At 33.3% G+C, this 14,739-nt stretch overlaps 1 protein-coding gene across 2 annotated transcripts; it reads left to right on the top strand.

The window, feature by feature from the left end:
* The first annotated feature begins 2,015 nt into the window (after window positions 1–2,015).
* On the top strand, window positions 2,016–14,500 carry LOC128237261 (uncharacterized). Of its 2 annotated transcripts, none has more exons than XM_052952623.1 (6): window positions 2,016–2,141; window positions 7,382–7,500; window positions 9,759–9,837; window positions 9,987–10,021; window positions 10,178–11,218; window positions 11,819–14,500. In XM_052952623.1, exons 2-6 carry the CDS (start codon window positions 7,392–7,394, stop codon window positions 12,301–12,303), a joined length of 1,749 nt encoding a protein of 582 aa, XP_052808583.1. In that variant the 5' UTR covers window positions 2,016–2,141; window positions 7,382–7,391; the 3' UTR covers window positions 12,304–14,500. The 2 variants fall into 2 exon arrangements, with proteins under 2 accessions (XP_052808583.1, XP_052808584.1); XM_052952624.1 differs by lacking the exon at window positions 2,016–2,141 and adding an exon at window positions 6,763–6,899.
* Window positions 14,501–14,739: the final 239 nt, after the last annotated feature.

Genomic DNA, 14,739 nt, shown 5'->3' with positions numbered 1-14,739 from the left:
GCAACGTGTGCTTTCCGTCTGTGCGTGCGTTCGTCAATCAGTCCGTTATTGTCGTCTCTCATTTCTTAGTTTGTTGTTTTAATAAAAATTTAGATCAAGCTTCACAGAACCGTGGGAAGGTGAGTAGCTGATATAGCTGACAATATCAAAAATGGAGGTTGAATGAACATAATCGGGAGTTAATAGCAATAAGGTGTGTCTCAGTTGTAACTTGGTCAAACTTCATTGTAGATCACCAAGGGAGAGCATTTCGTAAGTAGGATTCGTGCCCACTGCTGTAGTGTGTGTCTCTTCTGTAACTTTTGCCACGTTCAATTTTTTATTCTATCTAACTTTAATGGTTGTTCAGTAGCGTTTGAAGATCTGTCGAACAGACTATCATGCTTCCTTGTAAAATGTCAAGTCCACTGCTTTATGGCTTGACCCCTGGAATGACACCATGACGACTTAAACTGTGTTATATGCCATAAGTGACATGAGAAACCAGTCACATCCAGATATCAAAATACTTTTAAAAAAGCAGATTGAAATACAAGAGATACGGGTGCGATACCCTTGTTCACCATTTTTCAGTACTACCTGTTAAAGCAGACCGCTAGGCGAGGTTTTCTATGCGGCCGGGATTTAAATCCCCGACCTTCCGCAAACGGAGCGAAAACTGCACCACTGAGCTATACCAACAGGAGACACGGCTGGATGGACGAATTAATTATTCATATTGGTAAAACGGGTAAGAATTTGACAGTTTTATATGTACTCTTTTTCTTCATTGAATAATATTCCAATCATTAGTATCGTTTTAACATATTTCTTAAAGGTATTCATATCGCTTATTAAACACTGCACAGATTAAACGCTACAACATCATGTGTTCCCAAAAGGTCGATTGGTCTCTTTATAAAGTCAAAGTATTCGATCTTGTATTTTCATATCCATCGACGTTATATGTTTTGTATTCTGGGGTTAATCGGCAAATTATCGGCCATATAATTTTAACTTTAACGGCATTGTTCGACTGGTGTTTATTTTGGGATGTGAGTACTGTCCTTCGAAACGTTTGAAATATTGTTTGTATTGGAAAAATAACAGTAGTGAAACAGGTTGGAAGAAGTGCCCCACTGAGTGTTGTTTTTGAATTTATTACAGTCAGTGTCGTATTTTACTGCCGACATTAACGTTACCGTCATTCTTTACAATAAAAATCCCAGTAAATTCCCCTCCAGCAAACTAATTGAAAAACACATTACTTGTATTTCAACAACTACAATTTCGCTTATACATAACTTGAAAAAAGTGCAGTAGTGTTTAAAAGCATATGACAACGTGAAGTTAAACTATAACATTATTTTTTTTTATGTTTATTTGAAGTGCCGGCAAAGAACAGTTCTGCCTATTTTTATTCAAATAGTTAACAAACTTCAAGACCTAATTAATCCTTAGATTGGATATCAAATTTCTCGATGATGCAAAATAAAATTTAATTAAGTCTAATAAGTACTAAAATAATAAAGTACCCACAACGATATTTGCATCCATGGATTGGTGCATTTCACCGGTGTGGTGTTCATAGAAGTTCACGTTATTTTAATATTAAGCTTCTAGTTTGTCATTTTGTGCAGATTTTCAGCATTTTTACAAATTTCATACTGTCATAATCATTTAATTTAGTAAATGTGGTTGATAAGTCAATAACGTTCATTCTATAATTTCTGAATACCGTGTTACTTAACAATTTAACAGTATGCAGTCGTATATTGTCTCTAGTCAAACCTTTTGTTGAGTATATGGTCTCTTTATCATTTTCTGACCCTGTCACAATATATACCAATATAAATCATTAAATTACTAAATATATTACATTGCTGCCAGTGCCTTTGTTTTAATCTAGATCGTTTCAAATTGATCAATGTTGCCAAAAGGATTTTGATGCACAAATGATAAGGCTCATTATGATCACATTCACGACTAACAAACGACACATTACAATAAAGATTCTTTTAAAAAGACCACGATAATTTTATTCCAATGGTTTTGATAGATCATCATAGAATAGTTTACGGGTTTAAAGTTTTAATCAAGGACATATGATTTAAATATTATTTAAAAAGAAGTGAATATTTCCAGACGACATTTTGTTATTTGTAAGTATATTACACTGTTGTTGTTTTATGTACACTTATATTCATTATAGAATCATATTATTATTCATAGTTCATATATATATTCATAAAATATCTTTAGTCATTTTCTAACTTAAGTCGTTAACTTATCTTTCTTTGCATATGATATATTAACTATCTGAAATTCTCCAATTTCATCGCATTGCCAATCGATTAATAGATGAATAAATGACTTAACTCCAATTCTTCTGTATTCTTATTCGGGCTTAAATAAGGCACAAGGAACAATTTCTTATTCGAATTGGAATAAAAAAATAAGGATCCATGTTCCTTTTATCGTAGTTTCATTTTCTGTCTCTGATTGCATGACACAAATGGACTAAGCTAATCGAAAATAATTCTGATGTAATTACCGGATATTTCCTTCTCTCTAACGTATGCAAAACATGCAAAAAAAGAAAATACATATTTACAGGCGGCTGAATAAAGTGTGCAGTTCCGCTGTAGGTGGAAGTGCGTTCGTATTACGTAGGTGTACTTGCTCATATGCAAATTGGCATAACCAGATCTCCGTGTGGTTGGACAATGTGCGTTTATAAAGACCAGCCGACTCCTTCAGGGCTGAGCATGCTTTTTTCTCTGAAGGGATCTGTTGGTCTTGTTGGCCTCGCATGTTAGAAAAGAATAAGAAATTCGTTCCCAATTCCATGTTCGAAATTTTCTATTTTCGTGCATCGTTTTATATATTCGTGTGAAAATATGAAAAACTATAGAAAGAAGTAACTTTATACCTATTTGCAATAATAAATTCTATTACCTGATCAATAAATACACTTCCATGATTGGACAAGAAACAATTTTCGTAGACAATAAAATATTGTCCTGTCTTTTAATAGACCGAAAACAGTTTTTTTTCATATAACGTCATAATAACGCAGGAAAAATCACTTCAAAAACGTCATATTTATAATATATGTCATGTGTTTCCTCTCCGGATAGAAAAATTCTGCGTTGCCAGGTAACGAGGCTTGTCGTTCTCAGATGAACGAACACACATGATATATATATTTTCTAGCATACCATGAATTTCATCTATTGTGCAGAAAATATATAAGAAATGGCAGTTTTGTACATTTCAACAAAAAGCGCGTGCGATGATGTTTACTGACGTCATGACGCGCAGTAATTTGTATTCACTGCAAACGTCAATAAGTTCCTTCGATATCACGTCGTTTAAGGGTTTTTTTGTTTTGTTTTTAAGGAATATTGTTGTAATTAAATGTTTATGGATCACATCTATTGAAATCTCATAATTGTGATTACATTAAGTGTATAATAAAAGAAATTGAAACTTTATTACGTATTGCGTCACAGCGCGTGACTCATCTGGCATGGGGGCAGATTAATAATATCTGTCATGTTTTTTTTCCGTTCCGGATAGAAAAATCCGACCCGAGGGCATCTGTGTTGCCAGGTAACGAGGCTTGCCGAGATGCAAGATTTCAAAATGTCGTCATAGGCGTTGTGCAAAACTTGGTAGCATTGGGAAATATAGGTCATCTGTTCAAATTGAAGGGAAAGCTTGTTTACACATTTGATGTGCATGCTAAAAGGCTAAGTCAAATGGTCGAGTTAAAAATTAGCTTGTTTTCACCCAAGGCCATGCTATGAAAAGGAGAGGATTCGATTTCGTACAAAATTGACTTAAAACAGAAAGTCTCGAAAATGAGTCACAACCTTTTTCTTTTGTCGGAACAAATATGTTATCAATCTGCACACACAATTCATTCTTCAATATACTCATTATTATTACAGGAAACTAAGTAACAGTTGTCTAGAAAGACTTGTAAATGATGTTTCTACTTATTTTATCAAATAGTTTATGAATCAGAATTTCTGACGTCGATTAGGGTCTAAATTCGAGCAAGAGTAACTTTATTATTTTGAAAAGGCGGATCACTGCGATGACCGATGAGACGTTTCTATCCTTCCATCGGTTGGCTATTGAGATATGACCTTGATAATGTCTAAACGAAACCCCAACCATGGTTCATTATAATACATCTGAATACAAAACTCGTACAAAAACTGAAGGGTTTCAAATAAAGGTACATTATTTTGAAGACCAAAGATATCCTCCAGGAATTATTTCATCAGGAAACTTATACGATTTGACCACTTTAACGATATATTAAGGAGTTGTTCACGATCAAATTGCGATCCAATATATAGAGTTATTGTGATAAATTTATGACTAAATTCAGTAAAATTAACGATTTGCTACCAGTGATACGACCGTTATACGAGGTACGTTGTATTTACGAGTTGTTGCTATTGAATTACGAAACATTATGGTAAATCTAGCCTTTACGCGTACTGTACGTTACGATGTGTTTACGAGCTGTTATAAGTAGTTGCGATTTAATCACTAGTTACGTACAAAATTATATTTTCAACTTTATTTGCACCATCATTCGAAAACAGACACCCAAATTATAAAGCATGGCGTACGAAAGACACATTGAGGCAATTACACCAACGGTATCTACAATTGTGAAGAAGACGTCAAGTTATTGTAATGTTCTCGTAAACGATTTTGTCCTAAATTTTAGCATGCCTGGAAAACTATCCATTCTGGTCAAGGTTTATCCTGATGCTGTTTGACATATACATTATGAAAATAAAAAAAGCAAATAAATGGCGGAGTGGGGTTTTGAACCAACGACCTACCGACCTTACGACTGTAAGTCCAAAAGCATTTTCAGGGTGTTAGACCATTCGGCAACGGAGTCAGTACACTATCTTCGATATAAAGAGAGGTATGCAGAGCGTTATTAACGCTGTAGAAATCAAACGGTTCAAAGAGTCCAATTGTCAGTCTTCAATCGTAACATATCTAATGCGTTGCATCAGTTTTTTTTGGAATATAAAACCAAAACATCTTAAAAAGTGCAACTTGGCAATCTGTGAACGAGCCCCTTTAATCACTTAAAAATAAAGCAAAATGTTTATCTAACAACTGTATGGTATAAGCCGTATTGCATAAGCTTATTGGGATATGTTTTCAACGTTGAAATATGACCTGTATAAAGCTTATCAGTTTTCAACGGGGTCGTTTTTAATGCGTGACTGGGGTCATTAAATAACGGGCAGGGTCATTTTTCAACGTTTAAAATTGATCAATAATCCGTTGAAAAATTACCCATGTGGTAAATTTTCAACAGCGTCATAACTTCATGTTAAACCGGCAAACATCCGAAGTTGTTTTAGATGGAAAATGGTCGAGGAGTTCCGAATGTAGTGTTAAATGGTTTTAAACAACGTTTGATATTGAATTATTACATTACAAAAAAAGTTATGTTTAAAGTGCCGTAAAAGTACTTTTAAGACCTAACCCTTAGATTTGATTTCAAATTTCTTGATGAAACATAATAAAAATTGATTTGGTTTTCTTGGTACCCACAATGATATTTTCATCCATGGATTGACACTTTTCACTCGTGTGGTGTACATAGAATTTCACGTAGTGCGCGTGCGTTTTATGTCGTTATATTAAAATGAAAGCTGCACCCTCACAGATTAACCGTTTTCAATTTTATTTTTTTGTCTTGGAATGAGCACATTTTTGCGTAATATCTGAAAACCAGTGATAAAAGACTGCTGACAAAAGATCGAAACGCAGATTTTCATATTTCCGTTCGAAAATGAATGTTATATGGCTAAAAGCGTTACTAACGGTTTAAGAAAAAAATGCATAAAACATCAATGTTTGAACTTAAATATGAAAATCTACGTCTTATATCACTGGTTTACATGCATTTTCGCATTAATTGGCTCGTTCCAAGACAAAAAAAAAATAAAACAGTTGTCAAAACCTCCAATCTGTGAGTGTGCAGCTTTAAGCTTCTAGAATGTCATTTTGTGCAGATTTTTACAATTTTTACAAATTTTATTCTGTCGTAATTATCTAATTGGTTTAAATTGTTTGATAAGTCTATAAATTTTCTTATATAGTTTTATATCGTTTTAATTTGTTATTTTAATAGTATGCCGTCGTATATGGCCAACTTTTGTTGAGTCTCTTGTATATTATTTTCTTATCCTGTCACAATATAGACTCTTAAATGACAAAATACTTACATTTTGAATTACCGTAAGCGTATATAATTACTTTATTTTTCGTCCGGCTGCGCATTTTGAATGATTATTTTCCATATGGAACTCCAAAATACACTATAACCTATACTTACAACAATGACTGATTGTTTATGTTAAAAGCTCCGCACATAATGAGATCTAAGTGAACTTTAAACAGACCAAACTTTAACTTTCTGTTTTGGCTTAATTGTTTGAAATATTATCTTATGAAAATATGACAAAATTTCGTAATTTTAAACCTTTAACCAAGACAGTGAAATAATTAAAACAAAATATTAAGCGAAGGCCACGATATTTTGAAAAGAGCAGGTTGATATCTTCGTCAGGGTATTATTTTGTTTTGTTTTATACATTACTGTCAGTACCTTTGTTTTAAATCAGGCCGAGTTAAAGATTTGTCAATGTTGACAATTGATTTTGATGCACCAATTATTATATTCTTTAAAAGACCGACGAACGGCACAATATAATAAAGATTGTTTTAAAAAGACAATGATATAATTAATTCCAATGCTTTTGATCATTTCAGCATAATCATACGAGCTTTAAGTTCATATCAAGGATTTATTTTTTAAATGTTAATTAAAATAAAGTGAATATTTCCAGACGAGATTTTTATTTGTAAGTTTATCAAACTGTATTTTTGGACGCATATTTATTAAAGTTCAAGGGCGATATTCAAAAAGCATCTGAAGTCATTCATAACTTAAGCCCTTTACCTAACTTAAATATCTCTCTAAGGATATGATTATATAATTATATACTATTTTAAATACTTCATTTTTATCGCATTGCCAATCGATCAATAAATGAAGAATTATATTCTCTTTTATTTGAGTTCGAATTAGGCACAAGGTACAAATTATTATTCGAATTTGAAAAATGTATATTATTCCTTATTAAGCCGCATAATCAGATTGATATCTACAATGATTTTAAAGAAAAACACCCCATATGATGGACGGGCATACAGAAAAAGGGCAATGGAAAGGGTGATAGCAATATGGCTTCTGCGAAATCCACTGAGGTCTTATTTCGCACATTAAATTTTCCATTATTGCATATTCAAAAATATTTCTTGTTTCTTGCACATCACATTTCAGGGATTTTAGAATGGATGTGAACGGCACCACGTCGCTATTAAGGGACCCGAACTATTTGAGATGGGTTCAATTTTCAATTGCTGAGGAAAACGCTACAAGGCAACCATCGACAGGGACAGGTTGGTGGTGCGACTTTTTATATTGTAACTCAGGTGTTTTATTGATTTTGCCAAATGTTACTAATATAATGTTAGAAGGTTATTTCCGCGTTTACGGAGCAAAGATCAATCTTCAAACCATAAGCATATAAATTCGACATGTTTTTAACTGTCATACATAAAATATGCATCATCTGAATATTTTTAACCGAAGGAATTTCCATTCTATCACTTCCCTTTATGCACCACTTGGCACTTGCAACATTTAACCACCCTGAATAATCGCGTCCGAGTTGTATTACCTTAATCCGTTTATTCGAATTGTTTTGCACCTTTTAACTTAAATGACATTGGGTAGATTTTATCATAAAATGTGAATAAATTCTAAAACGTCATTGTCTACAAATCCTAAAATATTCGTTCACGTTGCCCATCAAGTATATATAAACATGCGCCTTAAAATATTTGAACATGACAGTTTTACTGTATGGCTAAATGTTTAAATTGCAATTGCTTTGATCATTGATTGCCACTTTACAAGTGGAAATGTAAATCTGTACAAGTTTCCTCGGTGTCTCACTGTGTGGGAAAGGCCACCGGATATAGCTCAAAAAAGTGATAAATGAATAAGCGTTTGATTTTGACACATGGAAATTTTTCATCATTTTTTTGTATTTTATGGTGATATATTTATCAAAATCGAAGAGTTTCGAATAACTTGACCCTGTGCAATATACGACTACGGTAGAAATGTGTCTCTTCTTTTGTATAATAGCCCAATTCTCGCCTTAAAATGCAGGATCTCTCACAAATGTTCATTTATGTTGTACGATTTCAAACATAAATCAACAAATTGAAAATCAGAATAAAAACTGAATCGAGCGATTTCATTGTAATTACATTATCTAGTAATGTGTAAGATATCAATACTATATGTTTTATTGTTACGGAGATATTTATACATTTTGATGCCCTGGTGGTGTATTGGTGATGGATTAAGCAAATAAGTAACTGCACAGGGAATAGCTATTAAGTGGACTGAAGTACTAACGATGTATTTAGAATAACGAGACTGTGATCATGATTACGGCCATTTACCTATACGCGAGGTCGAGGGAAATTGATGTTGTCCATATCGAGGGATGAGAGCAAAAACTGTTGCTGTTTTTTTGTATCTGTATGCACTTAAAACTGTTTCATTCATACAAATTAGTTAATCATGATGTGTTTTTCACAAGCATCAACGCTCGAGTTGCAAATATCTAAATATTTGAAATACGCCGGTAATCTGATTTATTTAGGAACACAAAACGTATGGCCGTAGAATTTGTGTGATGTTTGCTATTCATATATATAGCATTGCTTTGTAAATCAAGTAGGTACGTTTTTGCATACAGAGAATGAGATATTGCGATCAAATTTTGAAGACGTGAAGCTTTTTATAAGCTTGGGTCGATGTTGCTATTACTAAGAACAGAAAAATGGTCTCTGCTCGTTCACTTCAGTGAGAAAGCCAACCCCAATAATTAAGCAGCTTGCATATATACGTTCATTAGAGCATCGATCGACCTCATTGTTAACTCATGTTTCCTCAATAATTTCTTATCAAATTGTATTCTCACTTTATTATTATCACATATTATTTGAAAGTTCGAAATAGACATACATGTATATTGTATATTAATAGTGTTGCTATCAATGTTTGTCCCATTTTACATATTATCACCAAGACACATTTTTCAACTTTGAAACTATTCTCAGTACATAAAACGGCTATCCCCAGTAAAGTACTTTGAACATTTATAAGGGCATATCTTAAACAGTTTAAAAGTTACATTGCCAGTTCTTACAATAAATATAGTTGATCTTATGCTTGTGAAATCCTTTGATTCAGATTTTTTATTTATTCGATATATTTCCTAAAAATAACAATACTTGTCGAAATTCTGTAAGTTTCGAGGTGATCATCTCAGATTTGAAGAAACATTCTTCGAGGTCTGCTAAATTGTAAGCATTTTAAAGTATACCATAGGTCAAATTTAGCATTCAGCTATTAGTGCAAACACTTGTTTCATTTGTGGACACGGTATATGTGCGTTAACACAGCATGATTTACCTCTGGTAAAGAAAAACAACTACGTATTGTCTATTTACTTATCACTTTTTGAGCTAAATCCGGTGTCCGTTCCCACACAGTGATAAGCTTGACGTACAATTTCTGGCTACTGGGCTGGCCGTGGTAGTTTTCTATCGATACATTTACATATATGTATATGCAGATAACCTGGACAACATTAAACGTCGAGCACACCGATCAGGGAACTCTGACTTATCTTCGTTGTCCGGATCAAATCCAAGGTATGTTTATTTTGCAATATCATTGAATTTGCACGTCCCTGCACATCGATTGGAATATTTTTATATGCTTATACTGTTCAATTGAATGAAAGAGCCAGTCATAATACTCCATTTTCTTTTTAAATATGGTTATAAAATATAAATTGCAGAGCCAGAAAACTTAAGGAAGATAGTTTTACCGACGGTAAGTACGTAGTGTTACAATCACATAATATTTTTGACATGATTTTAATTAAAAAAACATTTCAGTCTTATACTTTTAACACCATATACTATTATCTTATCATTTATACAACTGTATGCTATCATATGAGTCTTTAAATTGCATCATTGTCTTTAGTTAAATACGACATGGATAGAACGGATCGTAAACAACATAACCATGACCAAATCCCGAACGCTGATCGTGTGAATGAAATATGCAGAGACAACGGTCGAACGTCAAAAGAGACTCAGGACGCATGCACAATAGCTTCAGATTATATCAAAAATGAAATTGACAAAATGGGTCTGAACGCTAATTGTGTTGATATTTACCCAGCGTATAAACCAAACGAGAGAAACAAAATATATTTTGTCATCACCCTTACAGATATAAGCATAGAAATTGAAAAGAGATTTCGACAATGCATAAAGTACCCATATGTTTTGAAAAAGATGTACAGTTCCAGTGACGAATGCAGTGAAGTGCAAAGGGAGGCATCAACTTTACCTTCAACCTACGACCGAGAACTACAAAAATGCCTCGAGAAAATGTCACCTGTTCTAATGGAAAAACATGCATACCTTAGCATTGTCACTGGAAGCGAAATAAAATCGAAAGGATTTCAAGGACCGAACCATGTCAAATTCAAGCGCAAATGTATACAGCTATTTGTTCACGCAAAAGGTTACATTCCACTTGCGGAGGAGGTATTTGCAAATAGCTACGGTGACTACGATACCGATATCTTAGAAGGAACATTTCAGCCTTTTGCAAACGAGCATGCTAATGAAAGACAACGCGTTTTAACTTTAGGATGCAAAATAATGCGCTCTGGATTTCGATCTGATTTCTTTCAACTACGGGAAAAGAAAGTACATGGAACTCTTGGTGGATTTGTGGATCATCCTGAATATGGCTTTTGTGGGTTTAGCTGCGCACATGTTTTGTTGAACAAAAACGAAATAGAAAAGGCTGAAAGAGACAAACGGATTTACTACCCAACACTTAACGAATCAGTGTTTCAACCCGTAGATGGTCCCGACGGTGATAGGATTGGGTTTTTAGTCGAAGCGATGTACAAGGAAAAACATGATGACGATAAACGCGCGGGGGTGGAGCTAGCTTTGTTTAGCGTTGACAAAAGAATACCACGTAAAGGCACATTTCCAAGCCTTCGTAAGTATCTTGCTCTATATGGTTTCAGAATGTATGTTTACACCTTGAGTAGGCGTTTCATACGAATAGTTACGCAATGGCAAATTCACGGACAAGCAGAGTAACGGGCAGGCACGTAAAATACTTGTTCTGGTCTTGTTAAATGACACAAGGAGCAAACATCAAGAATAATCAACAAGGAAACGCAAATCAACAAAAAGAAACAAATATTATCGTTTATCAATTAATGTTGAGTTTGCAGCGGCGACAACATGTTTCAGGCTTTAAAATTAACGTGTATGTATATATTTCGACATAAGCACGACTGTTATTTTAACAAAAGCGGTGAATGATTGTTTTGTTCTTCTCTATGAAGATATCTGCGGATTGTTTATCAAGACTTAATGCTCTTGGACCGATTGACCATTTTGGCTTTGTCCATAACGAGCCGCTTCCCCAGATTCGATTTTCCGAATATTCACTAGTGATAAAGATGATTCAATAAACTATACAATCAAATATATTACAATGACTGGCGCAGAAAAGATATTAGGAGGGTGGGAGTTCTGCTAGGTTTGTCATCGAAGCCTCCATTGCGATATTTACATTTTTATTTTATAGCTTCAAGTCAATTTCGAAAGACATTCAATTCTGGAAACACAATTGGCCCGACGCTTGCAAAGGGACGCCGCGTATGGAAATTTGGCTGTACATCTCAATATACCGAGGGATTTATACACGGTATGACTTCTTCAGTCAGGACTCAGCCATTCTCTTATATGACACCAATCAAGCAAATCACGCTTTTCAACCAGTTAGAGGTCAGTTCTGGAGTTCATGGAAAAACATTTGCTCAACAAGGCGATTCGGGCGCGCTGGTCTTTAAAGATACTCTAGGGGATGAAGAGCCTGTATGCGTTGGTATGGTAGTTGGTGGTAGTGGACTAGATGCACGCAACTCATCTTGTCAAACGTTTGTCACACCGATACGTGAAATTCTTGAAGCACTTAATGTTAAACATCTGAAAGTGTTTCATTCCGGTATTATACATGACGAAATAAGAAACAATTCTGAAGATTATAGAGAAATTCTTAACTACATGTAACTTTCCTCAAAAGTTTAATATCTAGCTCTCGACGTGTCCGAAACATGCTATCAATTCAGTAGAGTAATCATTAACTTTGTCAACAGCATATGTATGTTCATATACATCATTATGATAATTTCTAGGAAAACAGTAACACGGCTCATGCCAGTGGCATTCATGTATCACTCGGCGTGTGTATACCACGTGATTAATTCCGTCATATATTTTACGTCGGAAAGAAACATTTTGCTTAAAATGAAGACTTGAATCAAAGTTTATGCCGCTTAAAGAGACTCGCCTTCGTTTTAATACCGGAGTTTGATAAGCTGGTTAATTTTATCAAACACTATAGATCCAAAATTAGTTTGGTATACATGTAATTTGAAAGGATTTTTTAATGAAAACAAATCTCTTTATTGGTCGGTAAATGTTTTTGAGTTTCAGTTTGTTGTTTGCTTGGAGTTAAAAGGATAAGGCTTTTATTTTGAATTTTATGATTATTGCTAAATGTGTAAATAGTTTTGTGTTACCAGTTTTATTGTCAGGGCTTATGTTTGGAAGTAGTTTTATTGTGTTATTATTAGCTAGAGAATCAAATTCAACCCATTTTCGATGTTTCGAAATATTCACATATATAAAGTCTTGTTCTTGGTAATATTGCTGATGATTCCTGAAAAGTATAGTAGTATATAATATATATATATATACGGTTTACATGTATTTTCACAATTTACTATATCATTATCATAAATTAGTATCATATATTTAAATATATGTGCATATATTTTGTCTTTGCCACAAAATGATTGTTTTGCAAATGGTCAAAGGCAAATTAAGTCGATTACCAAAACTTTGAAGTCTACTCAAATTCGGTAACTTGAACCTTATATCTTAGAATTTGGTTCAGTTCAAATAACACATGTGTTGATATACAGGAAATAAATATAGAGCAGTGTGCTCGCAGTCGAAACTTCTCGACCATTTTCAATCGAAAACAACCTTGGATGTATATGGACAGTTTACAAAAACAGAACTCTTCATATTTTACTACGCTGCAAGAAGATTGCATACTGTAGTTGTTTCAATGCAACTTTTTAAATTTAGGACTTTACTTTTAGGAAAATTAATTATGCAAGCAATAATACACTTCATTGGAAATCAGACTGAATTTAGTATTAAAAATTACATGTGAAAACACTACAATAAATTAATAGTATTATCTTTAATTTTACAAACTAAATCTACGGATGGATGTACCGGCATACATATGAGGTTATTTCGATATGCTTAAAGAACAACCAGTGTAAAGGTCGTCAACCGGTACCCGAGGATAAAAACCAGTAATAGAATATAGAATGTATATTTTATAAATAACATGAACGAATGACTTGATACATGATATATAGAATGATACAAATGATAAAAGTTAGTTTTAATGTAAGACATACATTTCAACAGATAACTATTGTTTAACAAGTTCTTGTACGTTCCTAAAATGTTTCACTTTCGTCTTTGGGCTAGTTAAAGGGACATTCAGTAAAGACTTTATATGTATTTTTACATGAAAGAAATATCTGGTCTTTGTATTAACATCAAAAGAACAGACTTTTTAACATAAATCATATATCTTAATGAACCTTAATAATTCACTTAACATGAACATGCAGTTAAGTTATTGCTAAGTATATTTTGTATAACATTAGTACCATCGTTTACAACTGTTTGTAATTTTGGTTTGATATGTTTAGTTATGAGCTGATGTTTTTATGTATAAATTGAAAATATGCATAAGTTGTATCACAATATGATTAATTGTACGTTTGTTCATATTGAATTATATGACTTGGATTGTAAGTATTAAACTGTTTGAATAATGGGTCATATTGTCCAAATTCAAACATATATGTTGTATATATTATCGATAATGAATAAAAGTTTTTCCTTATCCAATGTGTTTTAAAGGATAATACATGTTTGACTATAGCTTTTATTTGATAATTGCTCAAATGATAAATAATTATCAAATAGCAGTAATATTCCCATTTGGGGCAATTAGCTGGTTTTAAAACGCATGTATGTTTGAAAGGATTTGATGAAGCTAATTTGTAAAACATTTACCTCTATAGTGTTGGCAATGTTTGGTTTTTTTCAATTGTTGGCATTGTTACTTTCTTTTTTGACCCGACATGTTCCATAACTGAAATAGATCTGATTTAATAAAGCTGCATATTCTGGCCAACATCCATGAAAATTGTTATTAATTACATAGAATATGCTTCAAATAGTGTAAGCTGCACGTGGCTCCTATTGAGAGTTTATAATATACTTATACGAGTTCATAAATAATAGTGATCCAGTTTTGTACCCGGTATGGCTCATATTTTAAATTGACTCTAACTTATGTAGAGAGGTCATTCTGAGCAACGATAATAACACTTCTATTGTGGGGACAAG

The sequence above is a fragment of the Mya arenaria genome, chromosome 6 (genome assembly GCF_026914265.1).
Source record: "Mya arenaria isolate MELC-2E11 chromosome 6, ASM2691426v1".
NCBI classification, from domain to species: domain Eukaryota; kingdom Metazoa; phylum Mollusca; class Bivalvia; order Myida; family Myidae; genus Mya; species Mya arenaria.
This window is presented reverse-complemented; position numbering and strand designations above follow the sequence as displayed.